Source organism: Poeciliopsis prolifica, unplaced genomic scaffold (genome assembly GCF_027474105.1).
Source record: "Poeciliopsis prolifica strain line A6 unplaced genomic scaffold, Auburn_PproV2 SCAFFOLD008, whole genome shotgun sequence".
Lineage (NCBI taxonomy): Eukaryota > Metazoa > Chordata > Actinopteri > Cyprinodontiformes > Poeciliidae > Poeciliopsis > Poeciliopsis prolifica.
Genome location: NW_026562383.1, coordinates 11,462,584 through 11,476,478, shown reverse-complemented (window position 1 = coordinate 11,476,478; position 13,895 = coordinate 11,462,584). Strand labels below are relative to the sequence as shown.

At 43.4% G+C, this 13,895-nt stretch overlaps 1 protein-coding gene across 2 annotated transcripts in view; it reads left to right on the top strand.

The window, feature by feature from the left end:
- Window positions 1-13,630, top strand: part of ptch2 (patched 2) — a 28,820-nt gene extending 15,190 nt beyond the window's left edge. The window contains exons 10-23 of one of the 2 annotated variants that reach the window (XM_055033321.1): window positions 399-530; window positions 620-775; window positions 1,335-1,427; window positions 1,523-1,648; window positions 2,389-2,776; window positions 2,873-3,397; window positions 4,596-4,738; window positions 4,822-5,002; window positions 5,100-5,380; window positions 7,075-7,212; window positions 7,598-7,740; window positions 10,535-10,940; window positions 11,046-11,613; window positions 11,713-13,630. In XM_055033321.1, coding sequence (XP_054889296.1) covers window positions 399-530; window positions 620-775; window positions 1,335-1,427; window positions 1,523-1,648; window positions 2,389-2,776; window positions 2,873-3,397; window positions 4,596-4,738; window positions 4,822-5,002; window positions 5,100-5,380; window positions 7,075-7,212; window positions 7,598-7,740; window positions 10,535-10,940; window positions 11,046-11,612 — 3,279 coding nt within the window. In that variant the 3' untranslated portion in view covers window position 11,613; window positions 11,713-13,630. Of the gene's footprint in view, window positions 1-398; window positions 531-619; window positions 776-1,334; window positions 1,428-1,522; window positions 1,649-2,388; window positions 3,398-4,595; window positions 4,739-4,821; window positions 5,003-5,099; window positions 5,381-7,074; window positions 7,213-7,597; window positions 7,741-10,534; window positions 10,941-11,045; window positions 11,614-11,712 lie in introns of both variants that reach the window. The other variant, XM_055033320.1, reaches the window with a different exon arrangement.
- Window positions 13,631-13,895: the final 265 nt, after the last annotated feature.

The following is a 13,895-nucleotide window of genomic DNA, read 5'->3' as shown; positions in this document are numbered from 1 at the left end:
CCAACGTAAACTGACCGAGACTCAAGACCTCCTCTTTGACGCATTAAAAAACAGGAGCAGATCTGTTTGAGATAGCGAACGATGACTTCATGTGCCCAGGTAGTTTCTCAGAAAACTTTGGTTCATGCGTGGTGTGGAGTGTGCAGAGAGTGGCTGCCTGAACCGTGCGATCCCATCCTTTTCACCTTTGACCTCCTAACCTCTGGCATCTGTGCTCATTACTCCTCAGTTGTCATACTTATGTGTGGACGCACACACACGCTGCCACATGTAAAAACACATTCATGCTCACTTTCAGTCATACTTCAAAAAGATAGATTAGTCTTTTTTTTTTCCTCCCAGGTTTTCTTCACTTGTATTCTCCAAAGCATGTTTTGACAACTAGTTATTTCCTGCAGGTCGTCCACCAGAGTATTCCTGGTAATTCCAGTCAGTCTATCCATGCCTTCTCCACAACTACCCTCAACGACATCATGAAGTCCTTCTCCGACGTCAGTGTCATCAGAGTCGCTGGAGGATACTTGCTCATGGTGATTACCTAGTGAAATCGGAGTGTTTTTATGAGGAGAGAAGTTTAAGCAAGGGGTTATGGTGTTTACACAGCATGTCTTCTCCCTAGTTGGCCTACGCCTGTGTGACGATGCTCAGATGGGACTGTGCCAAGTCGCAGGGGGCTGTTGGACTGGCGGGGGTGCTGCTGGTAGCGCTGTCAGTGGCAGCAGGACTGGGACTCTGCTCTCTACTTGGCCTCTCTTTCAATGCTGCTACTACACAGGTACAACACAACGGAAAACGCCCTATGCTTTATGGATGGATGGAGAGATAATGGCACATTATTTATCCATCTTAAAATTAAGATGACTTTTCTTGCATCATATGGTGCTTTTATATATTCAAGTGCCTCATTGCAAGTGTAAATGTAATTTTTTGAAGTGTGTTTATGACTACAATGGCATTATACTGAAGAAAGTCATTCATAAACTAAAAGAAAAACATAATTTTGGAATCAGATATTTCTAGACTGAGGCACGAAAGATTAAGGCTGTTAGTACTCTCAGAAAAGTTCATTTCTGGGCAGTTTTGTCTTAGAATAAATTATAAATTCTTAGGGTTTTGTTGTTGCATGAATCCTTTTTTATGGGTGGCAAAAAAAGGAGGGGGGTTGCGGGGGTCTTAAAAAAGTGCTTTGGAACCACTGGTTCAGAGGACAATGTGATCTTAAAAATATGTGTGGGGGGTAATTCCTTTGATTTAATGCCCAGAATTTGATGTCAACTTTCTTCAAATGTTCATTCTGACCCTTTTGCCCTTCACTGATGCGTTTCCCATCCCAGGTGCTTCCCTTCCTGGCACTGGGGATCGGTGTAGATGACATGTTTCTGTTGGCCCACTCCTTCACGGAGGCAGGAAGTAATATCCCCTTTAAGGTACTTTTAAATATCTCCACCACACTGCCCTCCTCCCTTTTCGTCTCCTCTCTTTGTCTCTTCTGACTCATCTGTGTTTTTGTGTTTGCGTGAAGGAGCGGACAGGAGACTGCTTGCGTCGCACCGGCACAAGTGTGGCTCTGACTTCCTTAAACAACATGATTGCGTTCTTCATGGCTGCCCTGGTGCCCATCCCAGCCTTGCGGGCATTCTCTCTGCAGGTATTTTTTTTTATTATTTTATTCCACCCTCACGCGGATGTACTCGCTGGGACATAAATGCGGCAAACACACAATCGCGCACCATGAAGCCCAAAGCTCCTTTGCAAATGAAAGAGTAAACTTAAAAGAAGTGACACTTATTCACATCAACGAAAGCTTTTGTTGCTGCTTTTATTGCCTCTGTACCTAGAGGGCCAGGATTTTTTTTTTTTCTGTAGATGCATGTCTTTGCATGTGTGTATAACATGAAATATTCAGAGCATAAAGGGCTGTGAACAGACTTAAAGAAGCAGACAGAGGAGGGAGTAGTGGATCAGTATATCACTGGCCCGTCAAAGCGGTTTTCTCTGATCTGTGACTAACTGTGGGTGGTCTGAGACACACAAGCGCGCAGATAAACACACACGCATAGATGTGCTCACACTCGAAACCACATAACAGAATGTCAGCTCCAGGGCCTGAGCTGAGCGGGGGGTGGAGGTGATGGAAGCACTGGTAACAGGGTGATGGTTTTGCTCAGACTCGCAACATATATGTGCCTTCTTCTTCTCTCTTTTCTTTCAAATCACTCTTCCTCTCTTAGCTCAGTCTTTCTAACCTCCTGGCTTGTTGATTTAGAGCAGGGATTTTTTTGACTTACGGGGCTGTACTCTAAGATACTAAAAAAAAAGTTTTGACTTACCCCTGCTGGGCTTATGGATCTGTAATTTTTCCTCTCGTCTCTCTCTCTCTCTCCCCAGGCAGCCATTGTGGTGGTATTTAATTTTGCCATGGTGCTGCTCATCTTCCCTGCCATCCTCAGCTTGGACCTCCACCGGCGCGAGGACAAACGCTTGGACATCCTCTGCTGCCTGTACAGCCCGTGCGCTGATCGTGTCATTCACCTCTCGCCGAACGAGCTGTCAGAAGCTGGCGAGCAGTCTCAGGCGCCCGGTGCGGGGACAGCGCATACGCACCAGTATGCCGCAGGACCGACAATCACCACCAGCACCCAGATCACCACGACAGTGCAAGCTTTTACGCAGTGCGACGCAGCGGGTCAGCATATTGTCACAATTCTGCCACCAACTTCACAGATCTCCACAAGCTCTCCCTCCATCATTGTCTGTCCCACCACACAGACTCAGGGTACGCAAATCCTTTGGAATCATAATATCGAAAAGGATCAGTTAAATTTAATACAAAGCACTCTAACATTTGATTTCTATATATTATTCTCCCTAGCTGCATCACCTTCCCCAACCACCACCTCTGTGCCAGACCACTATGGCTCCCAGCTCTTCACCCCGACCTCCAGCTCCACCCGAGACCTCCTAGCCCAGGTGGAAGACTCCAAGTCGGGGAAGGAGTGCGTTCCACTCCCCTTCCTCCACTGGAACCTGTCCAAGTTTGCCCGGGAAAAGTATGCCCCCCTGCTCCTGAAGCCCAAGAGCAAAGTCGCAGTGGTGGTTCTCTTCCTGGGACTTCTCAGCCTCGGGCTGTACGGGACCACCATGGTGCATGACGGCCTCTACCTGACCGACATCGTGCCCCGTGACACCAAGGAGTATGACTTCATCGATGCACAGTTCAAGTACTTCTCCTTCTACAACATGTACTTAGTTACGATGGATGGATTTGACTACGCCCGATCTCAGAGGCTGCTGATTCAGCTACACAACGCCTTCAACTCTGTCAAATACGTAGTCAGAGACGGCGACAACAAGCTGCCCCGCATGTGGCTGCACTACTTCCAGGACTGGCTGAACGGTAAAGAGCCCATAGTTTTTTTAAAAAATAAACCTTCCCCAGCCTCTTGAAGTTTTCCTTAAATGAAAACAATATATATTCTTGTAGTTGGGTTTATTTTATAAGTGCAACATTTTGTGGCTGATTTCTTATCACCAGTTTTTGTGAAACCTCAGCCTGTTGTTTTTAATTCTTCCAATTCAGATTTCTCTTACAGAATTATAATAGAAGAATATATAAGAACAGCAAGTCAAAGGTCCTTTGACTTGTTAGGGGTCTTTTCCTTTAATATAAGGATCTCAACTAAAGTCACACCACATGAGTGAGAAAAAAGTTGCTAAATATTAGGTGTTTAATAATATTTGAAGCAAAATAAGGACAAAATAATGACATAATTTAGCATCTTGTGTTCGCAATTAGCATAATTAGAGTTGCTACCATCAATGTTTGCAGGCTGCCAACATATCCAATTTAAAAATGTTCCTTAATGTTCAGCAGCTGAAAGCTTAAAAGGACAACATAGAGCATCTTTGTTGTACTTTTTCTCATGTTTTATATTTCCTTCCTGCTTTCTGTTGACGTCTCGGTCTCTCTCGCTCTCTTCCAGCCTGAATGAACTGGAGATATTTTACATTGATGTGTTATATCTGACTTTATTTTAATGCACATTACTGATGCTAAAAATATACAATTGTAGTTATATTTATAGAGAATACAGCGTGTTAGATCTTAGATTTTGTGCTTTCGCTGAGCAGAAAAAGGAAAAAAAATAAACCAATTCTTCCACTTTTTGCTTTACTAAAGTCAGCTTGCGGTGAGTAGAGGGAGTGAGGTTGAGAATTTGCAAAGGGTGAGCAAAAGTTCAGTCATACTATCCCCCCCCCCCCCCCTCCTCCACCTGGGCTCATGGGTGGCGTTGTCGATGGGTTGAGGTCATGGGTTATCTTTACATGCGTGTGTACATTTGTGTGTGTGGGTGTCCTTAGGTTATAATGTGTCAAAGGCCCAGTCAAGAGGAAGTAATAGTTAACAGGTCAATCAGGGCCAACTGTGGGGGGAGAAAAAAGAGGAAACATGAGCTTTCACATTTTCAGCGTCACCTCATACAAAGAGAAACATCTGGAAAAACTTTCTGTTTTTATGGTCATAAGAATCAAGGCATTTCCAAGTAATATCCACAATAATTCTTCCTTTTTGTGTGTTTTTACCACACGCGTAGGTCTCCAGGCTGCTTTTGATGCTGACTGGCAGGCAGGCCGGATTACAGCGGACAGCTACAGGAACGGCACAGAAGATGGAGCTCTGGCGTACAAGCTGCTCATCCAGACAGGCTCCAAGAAAGAGCCTTTCAACCGCAGCCAGGTACCTCAAAACAGATAACCAGATGTCACTGTCCTGCTCTAGCCTGTGGCCCGGGAAAAATTAATGCATGGTTCTTTCTTTAGCTGACTTCTCGCCGGCTGGTGGATGGTGAGGGTTTGATCCCCCCAGAGGTGTTTTACATTTACCTGACCGTGTGGGTCAGTAATGATCCCCTGGGCTATGCCGCATCCCAGGCCAACTTCTATCCTCACCCCAGAGAGTGGATTCATGACAAGTATGACACCACCGGAGAAAATCTGCGCAGTAAGTGTTTTATTTATTTATTTATTTTTTTCAAAAGTAAATTTTTACACGTATATCTCTCAGTAGAGAAAACAAAATAATATTTTCCTCTGTTCAGTCCCCTCAGCGGAACCCCTGGAGTTTGCTCAGTTTCCCTTCTACCTGAACGGCCTTCGGCAGGCTAGTGACTTCGTGGAGGCCATCGAGAGCGTGCGTGCCATTTGTGATGAGTTCAGTCGCAAGGGCGTGCTCAACTACCCTAACGGTTACCCCTTCCTGTTCTGGGAACAGTACATCGGCCTCCGTCACTGGTTCCTGCTGTCAATTAGCGTTGTGCTGGCCTGTACCTTCCTGGTATGCGCCATTCTCCTGCTCAACCCCTGGACAGCTGGCATCATTGTAAGTCCTGCCTCCCCCTTATTGGCCTCGTCTTTCCATCGCTCATCCATTCTGTCATTTCCCATTTCTGTCCTAACGATCATTACCGTCTTCCTTCCTCCACTCTTCATTTTTCTTTCTTTTTACTCCTCTCAGCATACCTCACCAACACTGTCTAGGGGCCCTTGTTTGTCTCTGCAGAGGGCCACTTTCTCACACACAGAGACATTGTCATTCTAGCTTAGGTTTGCCTTCCCTCAGAAAAAAAGGAAATGCATAACAGTCAAAAACAGCCTTCAGCCTCCTGAAGTCTGCACCTCCAGCCCACTTGCTGTTTTTGTCAAAGGGAAAAAGAGAGAACAGATCGGTCCAGTTGCAACCTTGGCCTGCTCAAGTCATCCATCAGAATATATATATGGGCACATCTTCATGTGATTTGGAGAGAAACATTCCTAATACATGCACACACACATACATAAAAAACATAAATTGATGAACTCTGTAAGGCAGGGGTGTCAACATCCAGTCCTGGAGGGCCGGTGTCCTGCGACTTTTAGATGTGCCTCTGCTGCACCACACCTGAATAGAATAATGAGGTCAATAGCAAGGCTCCGGAGAACTGATCTACACAAGGAGGAGGTCATTAAGCCATTTCATTCCTGTGTTTTGTACCTGTGGCACATCAAAAAACTGCAGGACAGTGGCCCTCCAGGACTGGAGTTTGACACTCTGCTGTAAGGCAACAACTGAGTTTGTCTGTACATAGTATGTTTTATTTAAAAGGCACTGCCTTAGTACCTCTGATGGAGACAACAAAGAGATGCCAGCGGATGACAAGCCCCTCTTGCCTGTGTGTGGTTGAGCAATAAAACTGATTTTATCATTTCCACTGTAACTCTGCCCAAGCTCAAGGCTCACGCTGGGATCAAACGCTCCATCTTCCCAGGCATATGTCTATTCTTTTTTTAAAACCCTTTTTTCAAATATAGATACATCCAGTTTCCTCAGTTTCTATGAATCTTTGAGATTTGGTTGTTTTTTTTTCTAGTGATTCTTTATATTAGGAGCTGTGTGTGACAGATGCGTGACAGTGGATACAATATATTTTAATTGACATATAAAATATATTGCATTATTGTATGTATTCTCCTGAAGAATGTAGACCCTTACCTGAACTCTTGAGATTTCCACTATGCTGACATTTTTTTATCTAAAATATTCCTCAACATACAGAGTTTAAAATCTCTGAAGGAACAGACCAAGTGTTTCTGCTGTGCTTTGTTCAGCTCTCCTGTTAGTCTTGCTCTCTCTTGATCTCTTGAAACCTGGAGGATTTTTTTTTTCAGTATAGCTTCAAACATTTCTTTGACTTTATATTCAAGCACTTCACAGAATTAGCAGCTCTAGGAGTCTTCCTCCTATAACAAAACTTTCCACATCCGATAGCTGTACAGTTAGTGTGAACTGGTAGAATAGTGTGTTCAATGGTCATAAAAGATTTGAAGTACTCTGAGTCATTTTCCCAGAGCTAGAAATTTGAATTTAAGTACAGGGTCACAGTTTTTTGAAAAACAGTCAACCCAGGCAAATGACAAATGAGAAAATCACTGATAATTACCTCTTTCAAGGCCATTTTTTTGTTTCTTATTCTGTTCTTTCATTCTTAATTTTCTTCCACATTAGAGTTACAACATTTCTTTGTATGTGTGTTTCAGGTGTTTATCTTGGCCATGATGACGGTGGAGTTGTTTGGCATCATGGGCCTGATTGGCATCAAGCTCAGTGCCATTCCTGTGGTCATCCTGATCGCATCGGTGGGCATCGGCGTGGAGTTTACGGTTCACATTGCCCTGGTAAGTCTTTAGACAGTGATGGCTATCAGTGAAATGCTCGTTTTGCTTGAAACCTGTAAAAAAAACATGGAAGAAATACTGAAAACCAGGACTTTAATTTGTTTTCCACAAAGCCCACATCAGTTCAAAGCAGAGACTCCTGTAGTTTTATTTGTTAAATGGAAAGTAATGAAGGTAAAATGTTTGTGATTAAGGATTTATTTTGGCTTCCTCCCTTATGCTGGCAGACTTTTATTGTAGCACAGTGTGGTGTTAAGCGCAGTAATCCAGCAGTTCTGTAGCCTGCCAAGCTTCGCCACAAACACATTTTGGATGATTGGAAAGATTTCCAACTTCTTCCTCATCCCCACCTTTCCCTTTTTTTTTTTTTTTTTTTTGGCCACAGGGCTTCCTGACAGCGATTGGCAACAGAAACAAGCGCTCCGCGGTGGCACTGGAACACATGTTCGCCCCAGTGGTTGATGGTGCAATCTCCACGTTGCTGGGTGTTCTCATGCTGGCGGGATCAGAGTTTGACTTCATTATGAGGTGAGATATATGTGGGTGTTTTTGTTTCTCCTTGCTGGGTTGCAAAAGGAAGCTTTCCTGGCGGAGCTAAGGGCTTGATGCAGGTGGAAGTGTTTTTCTCTGTCTTTCTTCACACACACACAGAGATGCATGCAGACAGTGTCTACTACGCAGCTGGTTCTGTCACTCCAGCAGGACAAGCACACTTGCACACACAGATCCCCAACTTCAGAATGCAACAAATGGGGAAAACATCAGTGTTGTGTAGCAGCTGCTTGTAAACATGGAAGCTTTCTGCTGCCCACTGGGTGGTGTCTCTCTCTCTCTCTCACACACACACACACGGGCGCGCACACCTACACACACTCGGGGAATCTGTAAAAATTCCTATCATCCATTTGGCATTCTTTCCCTTCCATGTCGGATGCCATAATAAAAACTGCAGCTAAATTTGAACTGGTCAGCCAGTCAGATGTTATGCAGCCCACCAACAAAGACTGTTCCTTCCGACTCTGTTCTCAGTGCATGTGCGTGTCTTGCGAGTGAAGTGTAAATCTTGTGCATGTGCGTCGTAATGCATCTTTTTTCTTTCTTTCGTTCTTTCTTGCACTTCGTGGGCTAAGTGGAAAAAAAGCCGAATAGTTCCATGTTTTTCAGCAGAACGTGGTCTCGGCCCAAACCCGAAACCACAACCTTGAGCTCACAGACTGCAACAGGCCTCCGTGACATAAAAACAGCCAGTTTTTCTGAAGAAACTTGCACAGAAGCAGAAGGAGAGGCAGGGAGTGGGAGTCTTGGAAGGGTTAGCTGACTTGCACGGATATGTGGTTCTTATGGGTGGTTCAAATATAGTAAAGGGAACCTCCACAGAGAAGGAGAACTGAAGTTAAGCAAATGCAAGCCTACTAAAAGAAAGGAAAAATCACTAGAAAGTGGTTGGGAGACAACATATGGCCAGAGGATGGGAAGGGGTGAGGCAGAGGGGCCGAGGCTCTGTTGGAGGTCTCGTTTAGCTGCAGTTGTAGTTGGGCAAATGGAGTGAGGCAAAGCAGGCTAGCTGGGGAACAGCATAAACATGCTGGTGTAAACATCTTCTGGCCTTGCAATGCGCTGAATACACAAACAAGCATGACTAGAGACTCTTCTCACCAGTCTTTCTCTCTCTCTCTCTCTCTTTTTTTTTTTTTTACAAACAGAAACACATATACCTTCATGTATGTGCATGAATCCCTTTCCAGGCCACAAATGGAAAAGATTAGTTTGTGTAAGCCACAAAATTCATGACAGTGACTGATGGAGGGTTCTAGTTGTCTTTTTTTTTCTGTAAATAAAGTAAAAAGTAGCACATAAAGGAAACCGCTGTGGTATTTTGAATTTAATTCAAAGACATAATATGATTTTGGTTTCATTTTGGGTTTTTAATCTTTCCTGAAAAAAAAGGGCTTTACTTTTTGAAAAGCAGTAATAATCATTTCAAGTGATTATAAAGAAGCATCTTTCCATAATGACTCCACCGCTTTCCTTCTTTTTTGTTGTTGTTTTTTTTCTGCCTTGCCTCATGCCAACTTCATTATTTTTTTCTCTCTCCTTATTTCTTTCACCTCCTAAAGTCTGGCCTAGCAGACTTAAAGCATCTTACAGTCTCTCTTCCTTCACATTTTCTGTTAGTGTTTAAGTGGAGTCCTCTCTAATTTGCTCGGGGGAGCTCTTTCTTGTGGCGTGCCTCCACCCCTGGCCTCCCCGGAGCTCCGTCGAGATGCACGCACACATGCACAAAACAAGCACGCATGCAGTGGGAGCTGCAAAAAAGAAAAAGAAAAACAGAGCGAGAGAAAGTTGTGCAGAAGCAGCACGAGAGGCATCAAAGCATGTTTAAGCTGAGTGGGGAGTCAGATTAGCCTCTCCCCCAACCCCTTTGATACACAAGCATTGGGTTTTCCCAGCCTTCCTTCCCTGAGCTAGTTTTCTTCCTCATGTACAGCAGCTGTGTGTGTGTGTGTGTGTGGGTGTGTGTGTGTGTGTGGGTGTGTGTGTGTGTGTGTGTGTGTGTGTGCGTGTGTGGGGGTGTGTGTGTGTGTGTGTAAGTCATGCACACATTAATGTGTGCATGACCACGTGGTTTTAAGCCATGTAGTCTTGCTCATTTTGTATAAGATGCAAGGAAAATATTAACTGATTAGATTATTGAAATAATTGATTTCAAATGAAATTATTTAGAATTATCAAACGTTTGGCTAAATGCTAATATGGGTGCAACAGCACACAATGTGAAATAAAGTTTTACTTGTTTTTAAAAATAAAGATAAAATAATTAAATACTTTATACACAATAGCCTGGCTAACATTTTTTTAAAAAAAACAGCTGATTTTGTGTTTTTCCTCTGGAGAATGTGAATCCTTACCTTCATTCTGAGGTTTCTGAAAGCCTGCCTACATTGTTTGTTCCATAAAGACAGAAGGTAAAAGGAAAACCAGTCAAAAAGAAACAAAGATAGAAAAAAAAGCAATTGTGCTGTTATCTAAGGAATTACTCTCTCATAGAAAAGTCTTAATATATAGAAGTTTACCTTAAAATAGCATCCTAGATTTTTGCTTTTCATCTTATCTCATTTCACCTCACTGTTACTGAGGTGAAGTGATAGTTAGCTATTCACTAGATTCTTTGATTCTTGAGAAAGTTTTTATTGTAAGCACAACCCGTAGCTAATTTCTTACTCCAAGTGACATATCAGGACTATCTAAGCTAAAAATGGTCTGAAGTTGATTATATTTCTCTTTTGATCTAATCAAAGCTCTATGTCTGTTCATCTCACAGGTATTTCTTCGCAGTCCTTGCCATTCTGACTGTTTTGGGGATACTGAATGGCTTAGTTCTCCTCCCAGTCCTCCTCTCCATGCTGGGCCCTCCAGCTGAAGTCACCCCAGTTGACAATGCCGGCTGCCTGCCGACACCTTCTCCCGAACCTCCGCTGCCTCCTCCAATGGCCCACCATGGATACTTCACAGCCCACAACCATCCACGCTCGCCACGGCAGCAAGCGTTTTCGGAGTCGTCAGATTCTGAATACTACTCCGAAGTGACGACGACCTCTGGGATCGGGGAGGAGGACTATAAGTACTGTGACAGGAGCGCGTACCAAGCGTCACACACGACAGCTCCTTCCACGACGTCTCACATCCTGGTGGAAGCCAGCAAGAACCCAAGCTTCCCCAAACTAACGGTAAGCACCATGACCGCATAAATCTCCAGAGATTTATGCATATAACTCCTCTTTAATCTTGTATTGGTACTTATGTGTCACATACAAATGTTGTGTTTGTTTTAGGTGCTGAAGCCCTTTATGGAAAACGCAGTCGGTGGGAGGGTTGAACCGTCATGTGAATCCAACCACAATCTGCAACCGCCTGTCGGCTCCCAGGTAACATGCTGGGATGGAAACAAGCGTGAGCAGAAGCGCGATCTCCAGAGACTGCAGGATCAGTCGCCTCAACGCTTACCCAGCGACAAAGCTCAATTCCCTGGGAGGACTTGTCAAAGTGGCCCCAGGCTGCAGAACAGCAGAGGGCCTCAGCCAAACAGGACTAAAAGGCCGAGCTATGGTCACAGCAACTCTTCCCTGCCAATGCAACAAGGCCCCGCTGGGGGCCCAGTCACCATGGTGACTGCTACGGCCTCCGTTACAGTGGCCGTGCACCCGACGTTACCAGGGACCGCTTATCAAGGCTACATGCATGAAGGTTTTGACATGGACAGCGAGTCAGACTGTTTTGAAGCTGCAACAAGGACTTGTGGCGACAAAGCAAACTATTCTTCATGTACCAGAGACTCTCTAGAGCTCCAAGACTTGGAGGTGACACAGGTTCAGACGGAATATCAACTCAGCAAGTCATAAGGTGAGCCGGGTTCCTCTGCTGACCTTTTCACAAACCTCGAAGAAGTTCTGAAACGAGAGCTTCGTTTGCTGACTGTTTCCTGTTTCCTGTGTGCGGCAGGTGGGCTGAGGATCCAGGCATCTAAAGACTGCTAGAGACTCACTCATCATGGCTCTCTCACTTTGAGTCTCTGGACCCCAGAGCACCTCGACCTCCTCACTGTGGCTCAAACTCTTAATTGTACATAGACTTCACATGAAAAAAAAAGCAGAGACGATTCACATCAAGAACATGAAAAATGAAATTACTTGTTTTAAGAGTTATATAAATCTATGAGTATATATATTTTAATACTAAAAAGAGGGAAGCTATTTAAAAGAGTACTGTATTACTTGGGTATTCTCTTATGTAAGATGTAAAAGATTATTTTCATGTGGGGATGTGGATTTGTTTTCCGTCCCACTTTGTATAGAATAAGACATGTTCTATATGTTTTCACAAAAAAGTGAGATTTTATTAAGGTATTAGAGTATTGAACATACATGGTCAGTGTTTATTTCTATTTGTGTTATTTTGTTGTTGTTGTTTTTTTTCTTGCTGCTACGTTTCCGATTTCTTTTCAGGCAATTTGGCTTGATAAGTGCAGTCCCCCGACCTATCCCATACCCCTTCCCTCCTCTTTTTTTTTCACAGTATTATACTATGAAATACTTCGTCATAAACAATCTGTTGGGTCCAAGTTCTTTGTCGTAGGTTGCAGGGAATTACACAACAGATACTGTTTCCTAACAGCAGTAACCATTGTGCCTTCAGTGTGTCCCCCTTTTTCTCATTATCCCAGCAATTACAGGTCAGTATTATGTTTAGGCTCTAAACCTTTTGAATTATTTAGCCATCGTGCTGGAAAGCAACGCTCCTAATTCCAACTTTGTCTCAACATCCTCTGCAGTTTTAATCTACTTGAAGGAGCTCCGATAACTTATGTCAATTTTTTCAGCAGTTTGTGTAAGCTCGTTTATGGGTTTAGGGGCAGGATGGGCGTTTTAGTCACTTTGTCGAAAAAGTGTTGTTCGCCTTGTCAAAAAGGGAATTTTAAAAATGCAAAGGGAGTTATTTTTGTTTGATTCTTCCCCCTTTTTGAGTAGCAACAGTGTCATGTTGTTTTGACTCTGGACTGGTTTAGTCAGTCTTGGTGCCTCAACTCGTTTCGACTCACTTTCTACTCGTTTTGCTTCCCCTCAGACTGAGAACAAAGCTTCAGTCGTTCAGTATTGGTCTCGTCACTGCCAGTTTAAACTGCAGGGATAAACATGCGGATCTATTGTCTTTGTCATGTTTCAAGTGGCAGCTTCTTCCGTTTTCTTACTTTTTGTAAATATGAAAGTTGAGTCGTTTAGCTACTGCTGTTGGGAATTATGAAGCAAAGCACCGCTTTCCAGTTCGAGCACACCATGTCAGATTCTGATGAGGGAGGGGGTCGAGAGCAAGGAGCTCTTGCGGTGGTTTGTAGTTTATTTCAAGAAAAATGTTAATGTCATGCCATATAAATTATTTATATTAAAATTTATATTTTTGTAGTTTGTACAGATGTTAGTATCTAGACCGAAGTTCTATTTTTAAAGAGTAAATATATATTAAATATAAATATATCTATTTGTTCCTGAGGTTCGTTTTATTGTTTTGTTTTGTTTGCCTTTTGGGGAATGGGGAAGGGGATGACAACACATTGTGCGAATGTTTGCGTGTGCAGGTTCATGTTTGCATGTGTGTGTGTGCGTGTGCGTGCGTGTGTGTGTGTGAATCAAAGGGGGCAATTGGAGGACCATGAAGGAGAAGTTGTGTAGGAAAAAGTGACATCGTGTTTTTAAGTTTCCTCTTGGCCCTTTCTTCTTCATTGTCATTTTTTTAAGATGTTCATGTCCATGTCTGAAACACTGTGATTTCTGAAAACTATGCTCAAGAGAACCCATATGTGACCGTTATGTTCCCTCACCTGCTATAGAAATTAAACTAACAAAATAAATTGAATGACAAACTGCCTTCTTGTCAGTTGCCTTTTGTGACATCATGGGTCAGCGCTGTTATCACAAGCAATTCAACCTATCAGTGTTTGCTGGTTAGTCTCTTATCGAGGTGCTTTATTTAATAGTTATGACGGAAGGTTTATTGGTAGCATGTTGATGTTTATGACTTAAAATCAGAGTCCTCAACAAGCATAAGCACAGCTGTGTCTATTGTGCAGAAAATGTTTTCACTTGGAAACTTTAAACATCATGCAGTGCATTGAAAAGGTTTCCACTGTT